The sequence below is a fragment of the Macaca mulatta genome, chromosome 8 (assembly GCF_049350105.2).
Source record: "Macaca mulatta isolate MMU2019108-1 chromosome 8, T2T-MMU8v2.0, whole genome shotgun sequence".
NCBI classification, from domain to species: domain Eukaryota; kingdom Metazoa; phylum Chordata; class Mammalia; order Primates; family Cercopithecidae; genus Macaca; species Macaca mulatta.
Window position 1 is genome coordinate 130,837,223 of NC_133413.1, and position 14,312 is coordinate 130,851,534.

The window sequence follows — 14,312 nt, forward strand, 5'->3', positions numbered from 1 at the left end:
CTGTAGAAGACTAATCCTATAAACAGCTCTTTAAAAAAGAGATTATTTAACCTTGATAATTTGGATAACATTCTTTTATGGTGAAGTTACTATATGCATTAGCAAATGGAATGTCATACCATAAAAGAAGGCGTTTCCTCAGCTTTTTTTTGATATTTTTTTTCCCATAGTAGAAAGAATATTTTGTGAAATACTGTATCATAATATTCCTAAAACTGTTTTTTTCTTTTTTCCTTTGTGTTAATCAAGTAGCTGTCATCTAATATTTGGTACAGTTGGCATCCACAAATACTTTGAAGAGTGTTCTTTTCTGAATACTTTGTTTATTGAAGGTCATTATTAAGTAAATATTTGTACTAGGAGCCAGGTGTGCCATGATGAATAGAGCATCTGTGATTAACATAAAGAAGCTTATAGCTTGTAGTCAGCCTGATCTCGTATTCAAGGAGATCATATATTAGTACAAAAAGCCTCACATAGAAAAATAACTGAATGAGTTGACCAACACATCAACTTTTAAAATGAAATGTGTTGAGTTCAAAGGATGCACTGAAATATTACATAGTTGCCTTGGCAAATTAGAATACTTTCATTATCAAATTTAGCTCCAGTTTGTTTCATTTTGATTTTTGTAGTCCTTCAGGAAATTTATAATTTTATAAAATTGAAAGTTTTGTGAAGTTATTGTTTTTCAGGATCCAATGATGATGTTAGTGTAATTGGTTTTCTGAGTGTTTTATTGTCCTTTATAAAAGAGACATCATTTATTTGAATATTATAGTTTTGCACTAATTCATTCTCTTTTGGATAACAAAATTATGTTTAGAAAAATATAATGAAATTGCACAGGTTTTTTTTCTCTGTTGAGTACAATAGCATTGATGATCTTAAGAGCAATGTGTGTAATTAGCCACTGCTGCAGAATTGGCAAGTAGCTATAATATATTTTATTGTTTTCTAGTATATGCTAACTATTTCAAGATAACGTGGCTATAAATCAAATGATGAACATTTAAAAAGTTTGAATTCCTAAGGACGTGTATTGTTTCGAAGAATTTCAGAAATTAAAATCTTCCTTTGTCTTCTAAATAAATATAAAATTCATTTTTCTAAATAAACATAAAATTCAGTTGTTCAAGGTACTATTTTGAGACATTTCAGATCTAACTTTTTAAAAATTACAAAAATGCCTTTTTCTCTTTCTAGGTAGAGCAATGGTAGATATAATACTATTGCCTTCTGACAAAGATCCTCCTAAATTGAAAGACTGTTTACCTACTGTAGGAGCATTAAAACATTTGAGAGAATGGTATTCAGCGAAGATCACTATAGCAGGAAATCATTGTGAAATGTAAGCTTCTCTTCATATTTGATTATTGTCTGTGTTGCATTGTCTGTTTTCACAATTAACATACTATTCTGTTTTCAGACTCAGCATTTGAAAATTATTTTAATGTGACAAGATAAAATTGTATGTTATACCATGATTGCACATTTGTGTATTGAGAAGAATCTAGATGTTTCATATTTTATATTTATGTTTCTGAAATATTTAAGTGTTTAGTAAATATTGATGCTGTTTTATAACCATTACTGAGGATTAATTCTATAAGCACACTGTATGCTTTTGAACATAGATACACTGGATTTGTCATGTTGTATTTGGTTTTCTGTTATGTGCCAATGTAGGAATAAATATACACTGTTGTATTTTATGATATTTTAGCAAGGATTAATTGTATATTACAATTTTGATCCTTAAATAAGCATTCAATTGGATTTAATAACTTCATGATTTGTTTTCATTCAATGAATGTTTATTGAGCAATACCTTTATGGCAAGCATAGCAATAGATGCTGGTAAGTTAAGAAAGTGAGAAGACATGATCTTTTTCATTGAAGTGCAGCGAGAAACAGGAATGCTAACAGTCAACATAGTCTGTGATAAGTGCTGTTATAGAATTCCATACAAAGCTGTATGGGGACAATATAGGAGAGCAGTTCTCTTTTTGAAGATAGGGAAGTGACATTGTGCCTGTGTGTGTGTACATCTGACACCTTTAAGCCAATAGTAAGAGGAAAGTCTATTTCTTCCTCCTTAGTACTAAAGATAATTACTCTAAATTTGTGAGGATGTTGGGACTAAATGAACATGTGACAGCAATTCACTTAGAGACTGACTTGATGGGTGTTTCATATTAGTAGGAAAAATATAGCAATATAAATTTTGCAATTTTGCCTTTTAGGCTTGTAGTTAACTATAATGATTAAATCAGTGAAATATAAAACCCTGTGTTTAATTGTTGCAATCTTTTTTTTATAGAAACTGTCAGAAAATTGCAGAATACCTTTCTGCTAATGTTGTATCTTTAGAAGATCTCAGAAATGTTATTGACTCAAAGGAATTATGGAGGGGAAAAATACAGATATGGGAAAGAAAGGTAAATGGATTATTCACAATTTGCCAAGCGGGCCTTTCAATTTTATTTACAACACAGATATTTAAAAAAATCTTAACGAAAATATACCTTATAAAGATATTCTAGACTAGCACTATCTAAGTAGACTTTCTGCAATAATGGAAATGTTCTATATCTATGCTAATACAGTAGCCTACAAACCACTTATTACTACTGAGCACTTTATATGTGAGTAGTTCCACTGATGAACTGAATTTTTATTTGATTTTAATTTACTTTAATTTAATCATAATAATGTGATTATGTTTTGAGTGCTGAATGTAACGTTCTTTTAAACCATAGAATTTGACATTAATCGAGTTCATGTTGTTTATCCAAATTGCTTTATTTTATTGCATGTGTAAACTACTAGAAAAATTGCTTAGAGCATATTGTCTTCCCATAATACTACCTTAGGTGATCTTTGCTGTTTACTAACCAGCCCTCAGGTTTTGCACAAATTTTTTTACCCTTACGGGACCCCAGATTTCTCAATTGTAAGATGAGAATGTTGTATTAGGTGGACTCTTCCAATCCTGAATTTCTATGAAGTTTCTATTTCATTTTGACGTCTCTTACTATGAAAGAATGTTTGTGGGTTTTGTAAGTTGTATCCATTTTGAAATAAGTGTTCATAGTAATTTATGTATTTTTGTAAATAGGCAAAACTAAGAAAGTTTCTTAATGTTTGTGTAGGGTAGCATGGGAGTATGAGTAGGCTTTTGAGTTCCTCTAAAGTTTTGCTACACTAATTACTACACATTTTTTTCTTTTTTAATTCACCCTTAGTAATGGTTTAATAAAATCTCTGATTAGACAACAGGAATCAATGTGGCTGGATTTGTCTTGTTGATTTGCATGTTTGCTCATCCTGAATCTCAGAGAGGTTAAATCTGCAGGTGAACTCTCTCTGCAAGTGTTTTGATATAAAAAAAAAAAACCCACATAGGCTGGGCGCGGTGGGTGGCTCATGCCTGTAATCCCAGCCCTTTGGGATGCCAAGGCGGGCACATCACGAGGTCAGGAGATCGAGACCATCCTGGCTAACACGGTGAAACCCCATCTCTACTAAAAATACAAAAAATTAGCCAGGCGCAGTGGAGGGCGCCTGTAGTGCCAGCTACTCAGGAGGCTGAGGCAGGAGAATGGTGTGATCCCGGGAGGCGGAGGTTGCAGTGAGCTGAAATCGTGCCAGTGCACTCCAGCCTGGGCGACAGAACAAGACTCCGTCTCAAAAAAAAACCCCAATAAACAACAACAAAAAAACCCACATAGCCAAGTGGAAGAGTGGAAGATACAGTTTGCTAGAATTGCTTCTGTATGTTTTCTGAAACTGCATGTTTACATACAAGAGAGATAATAGCAGAGTTATTTTCATGAGATTCTTTTATTCTCTTGAATAGGAAATTAAATGTCCATAAATTAAATACCTAAATTACTATGAACACTTATTTCAAAATGGACATGACTTACACAACCCACAAACATTCGTTCATAGTAAGAGACGTCAAAATGAAATAGAAACTTCATAGAAATTCAGGATTAGAAGAGTCCACCTAATACAACATCCACGTAATACAAGCATTTAAAACTTGAAATCACTTTTTTTGATAGAGAACAGCTTTTTAGTCAAGAGGCGTTATGGTGATTAAGGACATAGATTCTAGAGTTATATTGCCTACAATCAAATCCCAACTCTTTTTTTTTCTAGTTTAGCGTAGCCTGATGTGTAATGCTTAGCCTCTTGGTGCTGCATTTGTCTTTGTCTGTAAGATGATGATAATACTTCCTATCTCATAGATTTTTGTGAGGATTAAATTATTCAAAGCACAGAGTATCCACTCAGTAAGCGTTAGCTATCACTATTGTTGTGGCTACCATTACTATTATTAGCATCCTTGCTATTACTACTTCTGCAGTAATTGATCTTATCAGCAACATTTATCAAAGACAAACTATGTGAGACATTGTACTAAGGATCTAGTAAGGAATAAGATAGAGCCAGGTGCGGTTGCTCACGCCTGTAATCCCAGCACTTTGGGAGGCCGAGGTGAGTGGATCACCCAAGGTCAGGAGTTCAAGACCAGCGTGACCAACATGGTGAAACCCTGTCTCTACTAAAAATGCTAAAAATTAGCTGAGCATGGTGGCAGGTCCCTATAATCCCAACTACTCAGGAGGCTGAGGCAGGAGAATCACTTGAACCCAGGAGGTGGAGATTACAGTTAGGCAAGATCGTGCCACTGTACTCCACCCTGGGCCACAAGAGTGAAACTCCATCTCAAAGCCAAAAAAAAAAAAACAAAAGGAACAAGACAGACAGCTTCTGTCTTTGCATAACTTACAGACTGGTAGGAAGCCAGATATTGAACAATGCAAAGGAGGTTGTTTGGTCCTGTTGCTGCATAGAATGAGCTTAACATACTCTTGCCAGCTGGTAAAGAGCCAATGAGAGCTTTTCATGAAAAACTGAAAAATCGATGTGTAAGTTAAAATAGGATGTATACCTAAATGTAAGAAGCACACTTTTGAGCTGAGGACTCAAAAATAATTTGCACATGGGTTTCCCCTCAACTTTTGCATTGTAATAAGATGTATTAATCTTATAGCATTATTCATGATACTTGTAACTGTGTTTTCTTGGTCTCTTTTCAGTTTGGATTTGAAATTAGTTTTCCTGAATTTTGTTTAAAGGGAGTCACACCTGAGAATTTTAGTACATCTAACTTAAATGCTGACTTCCTTGCCAAAAAGATAATACCATCAAAGGATAAGAATATTTTGCCAAAGGTAATTGTGTTTAATTTTTTGTGTGATCATTCATGTGTATTTTTGTTCCTATAAAATATGTTTGAATCTTGAATTAATATTACTAATATATGTGTTTAAGTGTGCTCACTAGCATAATTTTTAATATGATTAAGTACTTAAGTTATACTGTGTCATCAGCATTAAATTTTGGTGATATTGTCATTGTTTTAGATGTTTAAAGATATGTAATGATACTAAATGAGTGTAATCCTGAAACCACCTTTGGTTTGGACTTTACTATGTGACCTTTCTAAGACTCAGTTTGGAGAGAATATGACGTAGTGAGAAGAGGGTATGTTTTGGTGTTAGGTAAACATGGGTTTGGAACCTGACTGTGTCACCTGTAAGTTGTTGTTTATAACCTTGGGTAGATTGATTAACCCATTTGTGAAGTGGAGGCAATAGTAACACACGTATCTTACAAAGTTATGAGGATTATATGAGGTAAGAGTTTAATATCTGACATAGTACCTGACATATGCTTAACTTACAGTATAAGAAGTATCAGTTTTTGCCCCATATCTTCTATACATTTGTTCTTAAAATGCAAGTAATTATAAAATACAATAATTAGGAAAAGGTTTATTTGGCTTTTTAACATTGGAAAAATAACATAAGAAGAGATATTTATATGAGGTATCTTAGAATTCACTTTAAAAGAACTAATTTAAGAACGTGGAAATCAGTGGTCATGAAGTTAAAAAGATGTCAAATTGATGGTTAATATTTTCTAATCAAAGGGTGGTACAAACAGAGAGTATAATTTCTGACTTGAACTCATTTCTCAATATTTGTTTAGAATTGCTTACTTTAAGTAACTGTGGCCATCTTTCACAGGAATATTAAATTCTTTTCTAAAGATTAGAATAGAAAGATTCATGACCTCAACTTTTCTTCAAGTATGAATAATGTATCCAAATTTTTGCTACTGTTGAAGAGAATCTTAGGGTACAACTTCTTTAATAATGTAAAATTCATATTCTCTCTCTGTATATGTATAGACACACACACTGTATAGACACATATGTTTATAGATATATATATACACATAATCATATATAGTGAAATTACTCCACTTTTTACAAGTCTAAAACTTTGTGTAACTTCTTCAAGAAGTGTGCTCTTTTCTTTGCCTTTCATGTGAAGCACTATGGCTCCAACTATTGAAATAGCAGCCCTTCAATAACAAATTCTAATTTAGTTTTAGACTTTACCCAAGAAATACAGTACTGAAATTTTATTTTTTCTGAATGGAGCTTTCTATGTTAATTGGCACATGCTGGCTTCACTATCTTTGTAACTTATTTAGTTTTTTTGCTAGAATTTTTTTTTTTTTTTTAATGTCAGTGTACCACTCAACCTAAGTTCATCCTGGAGTGTCTTTTCTTTCACTTTTTTAGTCTACAGAGTCCACCTGCAGAGGTAGGTTGCTAATTTGTTTCTTCAACCCTATAGCCTATTGTATCACCTGTCTGTCTTATTGAAGATAAACAGCAAAAGTTGAGAACTGTTGTCCTCTGTTGCTTACCTCCTCCCATACTTATTTTCTCCTGTGAAAGCTCTTCCTGGTTACTAAGTGATCTCCATGTCTGTTTCTCTACCCTGAAAGGTAGAATTGAAATTGAAGAAATTCTGGTCTGCTATAGAGGATTACATACTAGGCATGCATAATGTGTAAAAAGTTTCTTTTTAAGATCCATTTTAAAGTTTTAAACCCTTAATCACTAATTTGTTTACTTTTGTTTATGGTATTTAAATATTACACAATTTTAACTTCTTTTCTAGGTTTTCCATTATTATGGCCCTGCTTTAGAATTTGTGCAGATGATAAAATTATCAGATCTACCCTCCTGCTATATGTCGGACATTGAATTTGAGTTGTATCCTTTCATTTACATGTTCGTTTTAGATTACATTTTCTGTGTCAGGTAGAATGTTCTGGTATTGTCGGGTAAATATACATGTTAGATATATATTTTTCATTATATTCATTGTTTTAATGTTGATGTTCAAGTAGGCTGCTGGACTCCTTATTGTTGGAGTTGCTGGGGAAGAAAGTTCTTGCTTTTCCCACCTCCTGGATCCTATACCTATTTTATCAGAAATCTTCCTCCCTACGCAAGCATTTTTATTTTTGTTCAGTATTGTTGAGACTTTTCTATGGATAGAACTGTGGAAATAATACAGAAGTGATTGAGCCTTGTTTCTTTAATGCAGTTACAATGTTCTCTGCTTGAACATAGGACTAATATACTCTCACACCTAGTCTAGCATTAACTGAAACTTTGTCCTTCCCACCCACTGCCCAGACATCACCATGTATATATTTTATGTGCTTTTGTTAACTTTACTATTTTTTTAATAGTTTTAATGCTTTTGGGAAATAATTTCCCTTTTCCTGAAATCCAGGAATACATCTCCATGACTTCTATGTTTTACTCAGTATGTTTCTGCTGAAGAAGTCTGTAACTGCAATGTATCATAGCGCGTAGTAAGCACTCAATATTGTCAGATGAATGACTTTGGATTATGTCAGCCTAAATCAAAATACTCATTATTTTCTGATTGAAAATTCCTTGCTGCAGAAAATATAACATTTACTAAGGCATAGGAGAACCTTACCCAGCTGAAAACTGTTTGTAGTCTAGACTCTCTAAAGAGTAGTCGTTTTTTGGTTTGGGGGTGTTGAGGGCAGTTGCTAAGTAATCAGATTGGAGAGGCTTTTCAGATTAATCAGGTCCTAAAAGACCTTACATATCATGATTGGGGTTAAATTCTATCCGAAAGATAATGAGGAATCATACAAGGATTATAAGCCAGACAGTAGCTTAATGAGAAGTAAATTTTGGATCATGCTGGTAGGATTTTGGAAACCTGAGCAAAGCTCGAACTAAACAAGTGGCATTTGGAATGGAGAGCCAGGAAGAGTACACGATGTGTTAAAGATGTAAAATCAACACGATATCATGATTTGTTTATTACATGCCGAGAAAGTGAGAAGGCCAGAGAGTGCAGTTGATTCCCTATGTTGAAACTGGTGTCACTAGTTGAGATAACATGAGATGAGCCATTTTCATAGAGGAAGAGGAGTTCAGGTTCGGGTAGTTGGAGTGGTAATGTACATTGTAGTAAAAGGTATAATAGGTAGTTTTTAAAAATTTTTATACTTTGTACATTACTGTTGAGAACCATTTAGCCAGCATTCTACCTGGCAGTGTAACTGTAGATGCTACTTTCAGATATAATCTATTATTAATCCTTCTTTTCTCTGTCCTCATCTATTAGCAGCTTGCTGGGCAGAAGCTGTTTGACATATTTATCTTACATTAGATTCTTGCCTTAGACCAATGGTTTTCAAACCATCTTCCAAGGAAAGTCGAGGACTCGGTTCTCTGGATAATGGGATTGAAAGATAAGTTGAGTGGGCATGGCTCTCGGCCCCCTCCTACTGCAACCAGAGCAGCACCTCTTCTGCCCTAAATATTGGGTTTCCAGATAAAATGTCACTTGGAAAAAGTTTCTGCATCAAAAAGGTTTGCAAAGTATACTGTAAACTGTTTTCATGGTACCACCCAACATTTAGATGTTTGACCGTGTTTTTACATAATATTCAGTATACTTTTTGCTACCATTATGTTAAGAAAAGTTCTACAACTTGGAAAAAAAAATCTTCCCTCAAATACTGTATTTATGCTTTTAGAACAGGCAGAGGACTTCCTGGTATATGGTAGAGAGGAGGGAGAAATGTTAGGAATCTGTGGGAAAAAAACCAAGTTATTTATATACTTAAAAAATGTTTAAATGTTTCTCCTGCCATCACCATGAAGAAACATAAGAATCAGTCAGCTGATGTATCATTTTATGTATTTAAGTAAATATAAATGGTATCATATGTATCTGCAAATATATTCAACATATTTTAAACTCTCTTTTAAAAATATATAAGAATGTTTAGAAATACACCTAAGAACAGAACATTTTGTATAAAAAGAAATAATTTGTATTGTATAATTATATAGTAAAAAGATATACAATTTCTTTTTATACAAAATGTTCTGTTCTTGGGTGTATTTCATTTTGTATAAAAAGAAATGAAACACTAGCCTAGTGTTTTTGAATTTTTATTTAGAAGCTACAGTTTTTATAAATTTCTTGTTCTTGTGGTTTATAGTAATGCTGTTTATAGTAGCACTGTTTCTTAGCATTTAAACAATAATGCTAAACAAGGCTTATCTCCCATTACAGAGGGGCAAGTTATAAAGGTAAAATTCAACATTAGTTAATTAGTCACAAAATGTTGGCCATTTCTTCTCTGAGGGCCTCTCACACCAGCACCTTCCCTTCTATTCTTTTGTCATCCTCATTTTCAAATTCTCACTTCCACACAATCATATATTTTAGTGGGCATTTCAGTGGACACCACTCTGCCTCATTCAATCCAGAATTAAACAAATAATTAAACAAATTTTTGGAATTTTCAGAATTAAATAATTGGAAAAATAATTATCCTTAGGGAAAGGAGTAATTGTTAACGGCTACAGTTAAACTTTTTAATAAATGAATTTAAGCAACTGTGGAAGAATTGAAATAATGAAACTTATTTTTAGGAGTACATTGTTTCACAGGTACCATTACATCATTTCTTTAACTCCTTAGTACAGAGGATTGACAAACAGTACCAAACAGAATTCTGTGTTGCTGTTGGAGCAGATTTCTTCTCTGTGTAGCAAGGTATTGAGGGTTTCTTGGGGGTTTTTTGTTTGTTTGTTTTTATACTTGCCATTTAAGGATGTGTAAGAAAATAGATGTAACTTACTAATCTGTTTGCTTAATGACTTGGTTTCTTTATTGTAATATAGGATAATTTTGGTCCTAATTCATATTAAGATATTTTGGACTTTTCATAATAACTGTAAAAGTACTCTGCAAACATAAGTGACATTTTGTTTTTAGGAGAGATTTTCAGAAATAAGCTTTATGACTGGTAATTGTTATTGTTAACCTACTTCTTCAACATGCGATTTCAATTCGATGAGAAGATATTCATATACTTGCATTCTTTTCTTCATGTTAGGGCAGGGGATGAAAGTGGAAAAAGCTAAAGTTTTACTAAATTGTCATTTGGGAGTTTCCAATTTTTCTTTCTAAATTCTGATGATGTTTAGGAGATTTATGACTATTTTAACAGTTATTTTGTATATATAATGATGTAAAATTGGTATATTTTTAACTTTAAAAAAATTACAATATAAATAATTTTAAGTGGAATCATCTATTTAAAATCAAATTCAGTTTTTAGTAGGAAAAAATGAAAGTTTGCTTTTTTTCTAGTTATTTATTCAATTGTTATGTTTCTTGGAAAACAATTTTTAATGCACACAATGTTTATTGGCAGTACTTAGGTAAGATTTTCTTATTGTTTTAATAACAAGTAGACTAGCAAATAATCATGCAGGGAAAAAATGATTCTTATAATTATAGCAGTTTCCCTATGGTGCTATAATCAAGTCTTGGTTATAATTCCTATAGAAAATCGATATAGTAAAGGAAAAATGATTTTGACCTTAAGATGTATACTTGACTATATACTAACTTAAGATTTTGACTTCTAGCCTCTTTTTCTATAAATTTAATAGTCCTTTGAATAGGGCACCAAAGTATTTATTTGATGAAGTGGCCTTTACCAGTATTACACTGGCTTTCATCCTCTAAAAATAACTAATTTGCTGAATTTTGAAATTTTAAAATGTATCTTTTATCATTTATCCAACATATATTCTACTGTGTGTGAGGTACTATACTGGATTTCGGGAACCCAGTAATGAAGTGTACAGATGACGCTTCTATACTTGTAGAACTTACATTTTAGGGGACAAGCAGAAAATAAGTAACTGCAGACACAATAAGAATTATGAAGAAATAAACAGCCTGAGATAGGGACTAAGTCAAGAGACCCTACTTTAGATAGAGGTTAATAAGGCCATACATTTCTCCAGAACTATTTGCAGAGACATCTTATGAATTAGTATATATTTTTTAAGTGCACTGAGAATAAAAAATACCCTTTTTCTATTTTAATCCAGGTAGCTAAGTAGCTCTCTATATAACCCTGTCCAGTCACCTAATCTTTTGGAGCTGCTTCACTGTATGGATTGAGAATATTATTATTTATCATTAATTATCTCATCTATATTGTCAGATAAGGGAGGGAAGAAATATAGATGGTATAGTAGAAAGTCTTCAATGGAAGAGCATGGTTTTTAGAAAGCTTGACTTTAAGCCATAACTGCCCCACTCACTGGGTTATAGCTTTTCATATTGCAAACTGGAAATCATAATCCCCGTGTTACCTATTTCAGAGTTGTAATGAAAACCAAATTGGATGTATTTTATAAACTACCAATTATGATGTAAATGATGGTTGCTACATAATTTTTTATTGTCTTGGAAGTTTATGTGGCCCAAATGGTTGACACACATAAGTGAAACAGTTTCCTTAAAAGTACAAAACACTAGATATTCTCTAAGTAATTTGAAGGTATGGTGAAATTTATAGAAATTTTACAGAGAAATTTGTAGAAATCTTATAGAGACTCTTCCTTTCTTTTTTTTTTTTTTTTTTTTCAATAAGACAGAGTCTCACGCTGTCACCCAGGCTGGAGAGCAATGGCATGAGCTCAGCTCATCACAACCTCTGCCTCCCAGGTTCAGGTGATTCTCCTGCCTCAACCTTCCAAGTAGCTGGGATTACAGGCATGTGCCACCATGCCTGGCTAATTTATAGAGACTATTTCAAGTCAAAATCAGATCTGTACCTATAGTTTAGTACAGTGTAACATAATCATTAGTCCATCTAGTTATTGAAGATAGGCAACACTAATTCTAGAAGCACCCTAAACTATTAATGTTTAATGATGTATTTTCAGTTGTTTTGTTTTAAATTTGTTGTATTAGATTATCATTTTTTTCTTCTTGAACCACGACTGTAAAATATTAGAACATACTTTATTAGTAAGGAATAGCGACTTTATAACTATGTTCCCAGTTTAATGCAGCAAAAGGGATTATTTTTGAAGCCATATATTATAAAACTTAGAAAACAAATCTAAATATGAAGTAATTTATTTTTCTTATACATTGAGTTATGATTTGTTTTAGTCTCACTCTGTTGCCCAGGCTGGAGTGCAGTGGTGTGATCTTGGCTTGCTGCAACCTCTGCCTCCTGGGTTCAAGCAATTCTCCTGGCTCAGCCACTCAAATAGCTGGAACTATAGGCATACACCACCATGCTTGGCTAAGTTTTTTTTGTATATTTAGTAGAGACAGGGTTTCGTCATGTTGGCCAGGCTGGTCTTGAACTCCTGAACTCAAGTGACCCACACATCTCGGCCTCATTACAGGCGTGAGCCACTGCTCCCGGTCATTTTTCACGTTTTTGAAAAAGTGTATAATTACATACCAGTTCTTTGAAGTGAAGTGTTTTATAACTTGGGTTTCAGCTGGGTGTGGTGGCTCATGCCTGTAATCCCAGCACTTTGGGAGGCCAAGGTGGGTGGATCACCTGAGGTCAGGAGTTCGAGACCAGCCTGGCCAATATGGTGAAACCCCCATCTCTACTAAAAATACAAAAAATTAGCCAGGCATGGTGGCGCTTCCCTGTAGTCCGAGCTATACGGGAGGCTGAGGCAGGAGAATCATTTGCATCCAAGAGGTAGAGGTTGCAATGAACCAAGATCGCACCACTGCACTCGAACCTGGGCAACAGAGCGAGACTCCATCTCAAAAAATAAATAAATAAATAACTTGGGTTTCATTTATTAAACAATTAATGTTTTTTTCTTTTTTTTAATGTTTTTGCTGCTATTATCTGCCAGATGCCTATTCGTAATACTGGATAGAATAAGGTGGACAGGCTCTTTCTCAGGAAACTTTCAGGGTGCTTAAGTTCTATTGCTTTGTATGATCCTCAGTCAGCATCTTAGCTTAAACAAATTATCTCTCTATGTAGCTATGGTTAGCCCCAGAATATAAGTAAAAGCTTCTTGGAGTAAAGCTTATTTTACTAATAATTAAGCTAGATTAGGAAAAGACAAGATAGGATTGTTAGGAAGTTACGATGTTCACTAATCTTCTGGCTGGGAAATATTTCTTCGAAGAGAGGAATTTGCAAAGCTAGAAACATGATTTCTACAACGACTCTTGTTGGAAAGGACCTACTGAAAAGACTTAATCAAGATTTTGAAACTCAGGCCAGGTGCAGTGGCTCATGCCTGTAATCCCAGCACTTTGGAGACTGAGGTGGGTGGATCACCTGAGGTCAGGAGTCTGAGACCAGCCTGAGCAACATGGTGAAACCCTGTCTGTACTAAAACAATAGAAAATATTAGCCAGGCATGGTGGCACGCGCCTACTTGGGAGGCTGAGGCGAGAGAGTCTCTTGAACCAGGGAGGCAGAGGTTGCAGTGAGCCGAGATCACACCACTGCACTCCAGCATGGGCAACAGGGTGAGACTGTCTCAAAAAAAAAACAAAAACAAAACAAAAAAAAAATCAAGATTTTGAAAGTCAGATTTGACAGGTTATTTGGCGTTTATATTCTAGAGATAGAATGATAGCCTGAACAGATCAGATCATCCTCAAGTCTCAGAGTTATCTAATGATTAGTGTATGGGCGGAAGTTATCAGCACCTAAGTTTATTGAATGCATTATAAACAACTGACAAATTTATTTTGTAGGGAATTATAGTTTATGTGATTTAGAAATACTTATTTTCATATTTGAAGCAAATGTCTAGTCAATATCAGGCTGTCTCAGAAGTGTGGCCATTTCAGCTAATGGTCCCACCGCATTTATATTAGGCTGTAAGTAATGCATTTAACTGCAATTAGCATCTCTAAAATGTTGAGAAAGCTGTAACTGGGACCCAGTCTGGCAAATTCACATTACAGCCTTGTCCACCTTTTTAACTATACAGTCTGGTCACATTTTTTGGGCTATGGAGTCTTATGTATGCAAGAAAGAAGAACTAGGATTTAATGTCG

General features: G+C 33.9%; 1 protein-coding gene across 1 annotated transcript in view; it reads left to right on the plus strand.

Moving 5' to 3' along the window:
- MTBP (MDM2 binding protein) overlaps nucleotides 1-14,312 on the plus strand; it is a 79,222-nt gene that overhangs the window by 8,669 nt on the left and 56,241 nt on the right. The window contains exons 6-10 of the mRNA XM_001098134.5: nucleotides 1,207-1,351; nucleotides 2,324-2,441; nucleotides 5,115-5,249; nucleotides 7,056-7,150; nucleotides 9,932-10,001. Of these exons, the coding sequence (XP_001098134.4) occupies nucleotides 1,207-1,351; nucleotides 2,324-2,441; nucleotides 5,115-5,249; nucleotides 7,056-7,150; nucleotides 9,932-10,001 (563 nt within the window). The remainder of the gene's footprint in view (nucleotides 1-1,206; nucleotides 1,352-2,323; nucleotides 2,442-5,114; nucleotides 5,250-7,055; nucleotides 7,151-9,931; nucleotides 10,002-14,312) is intronic.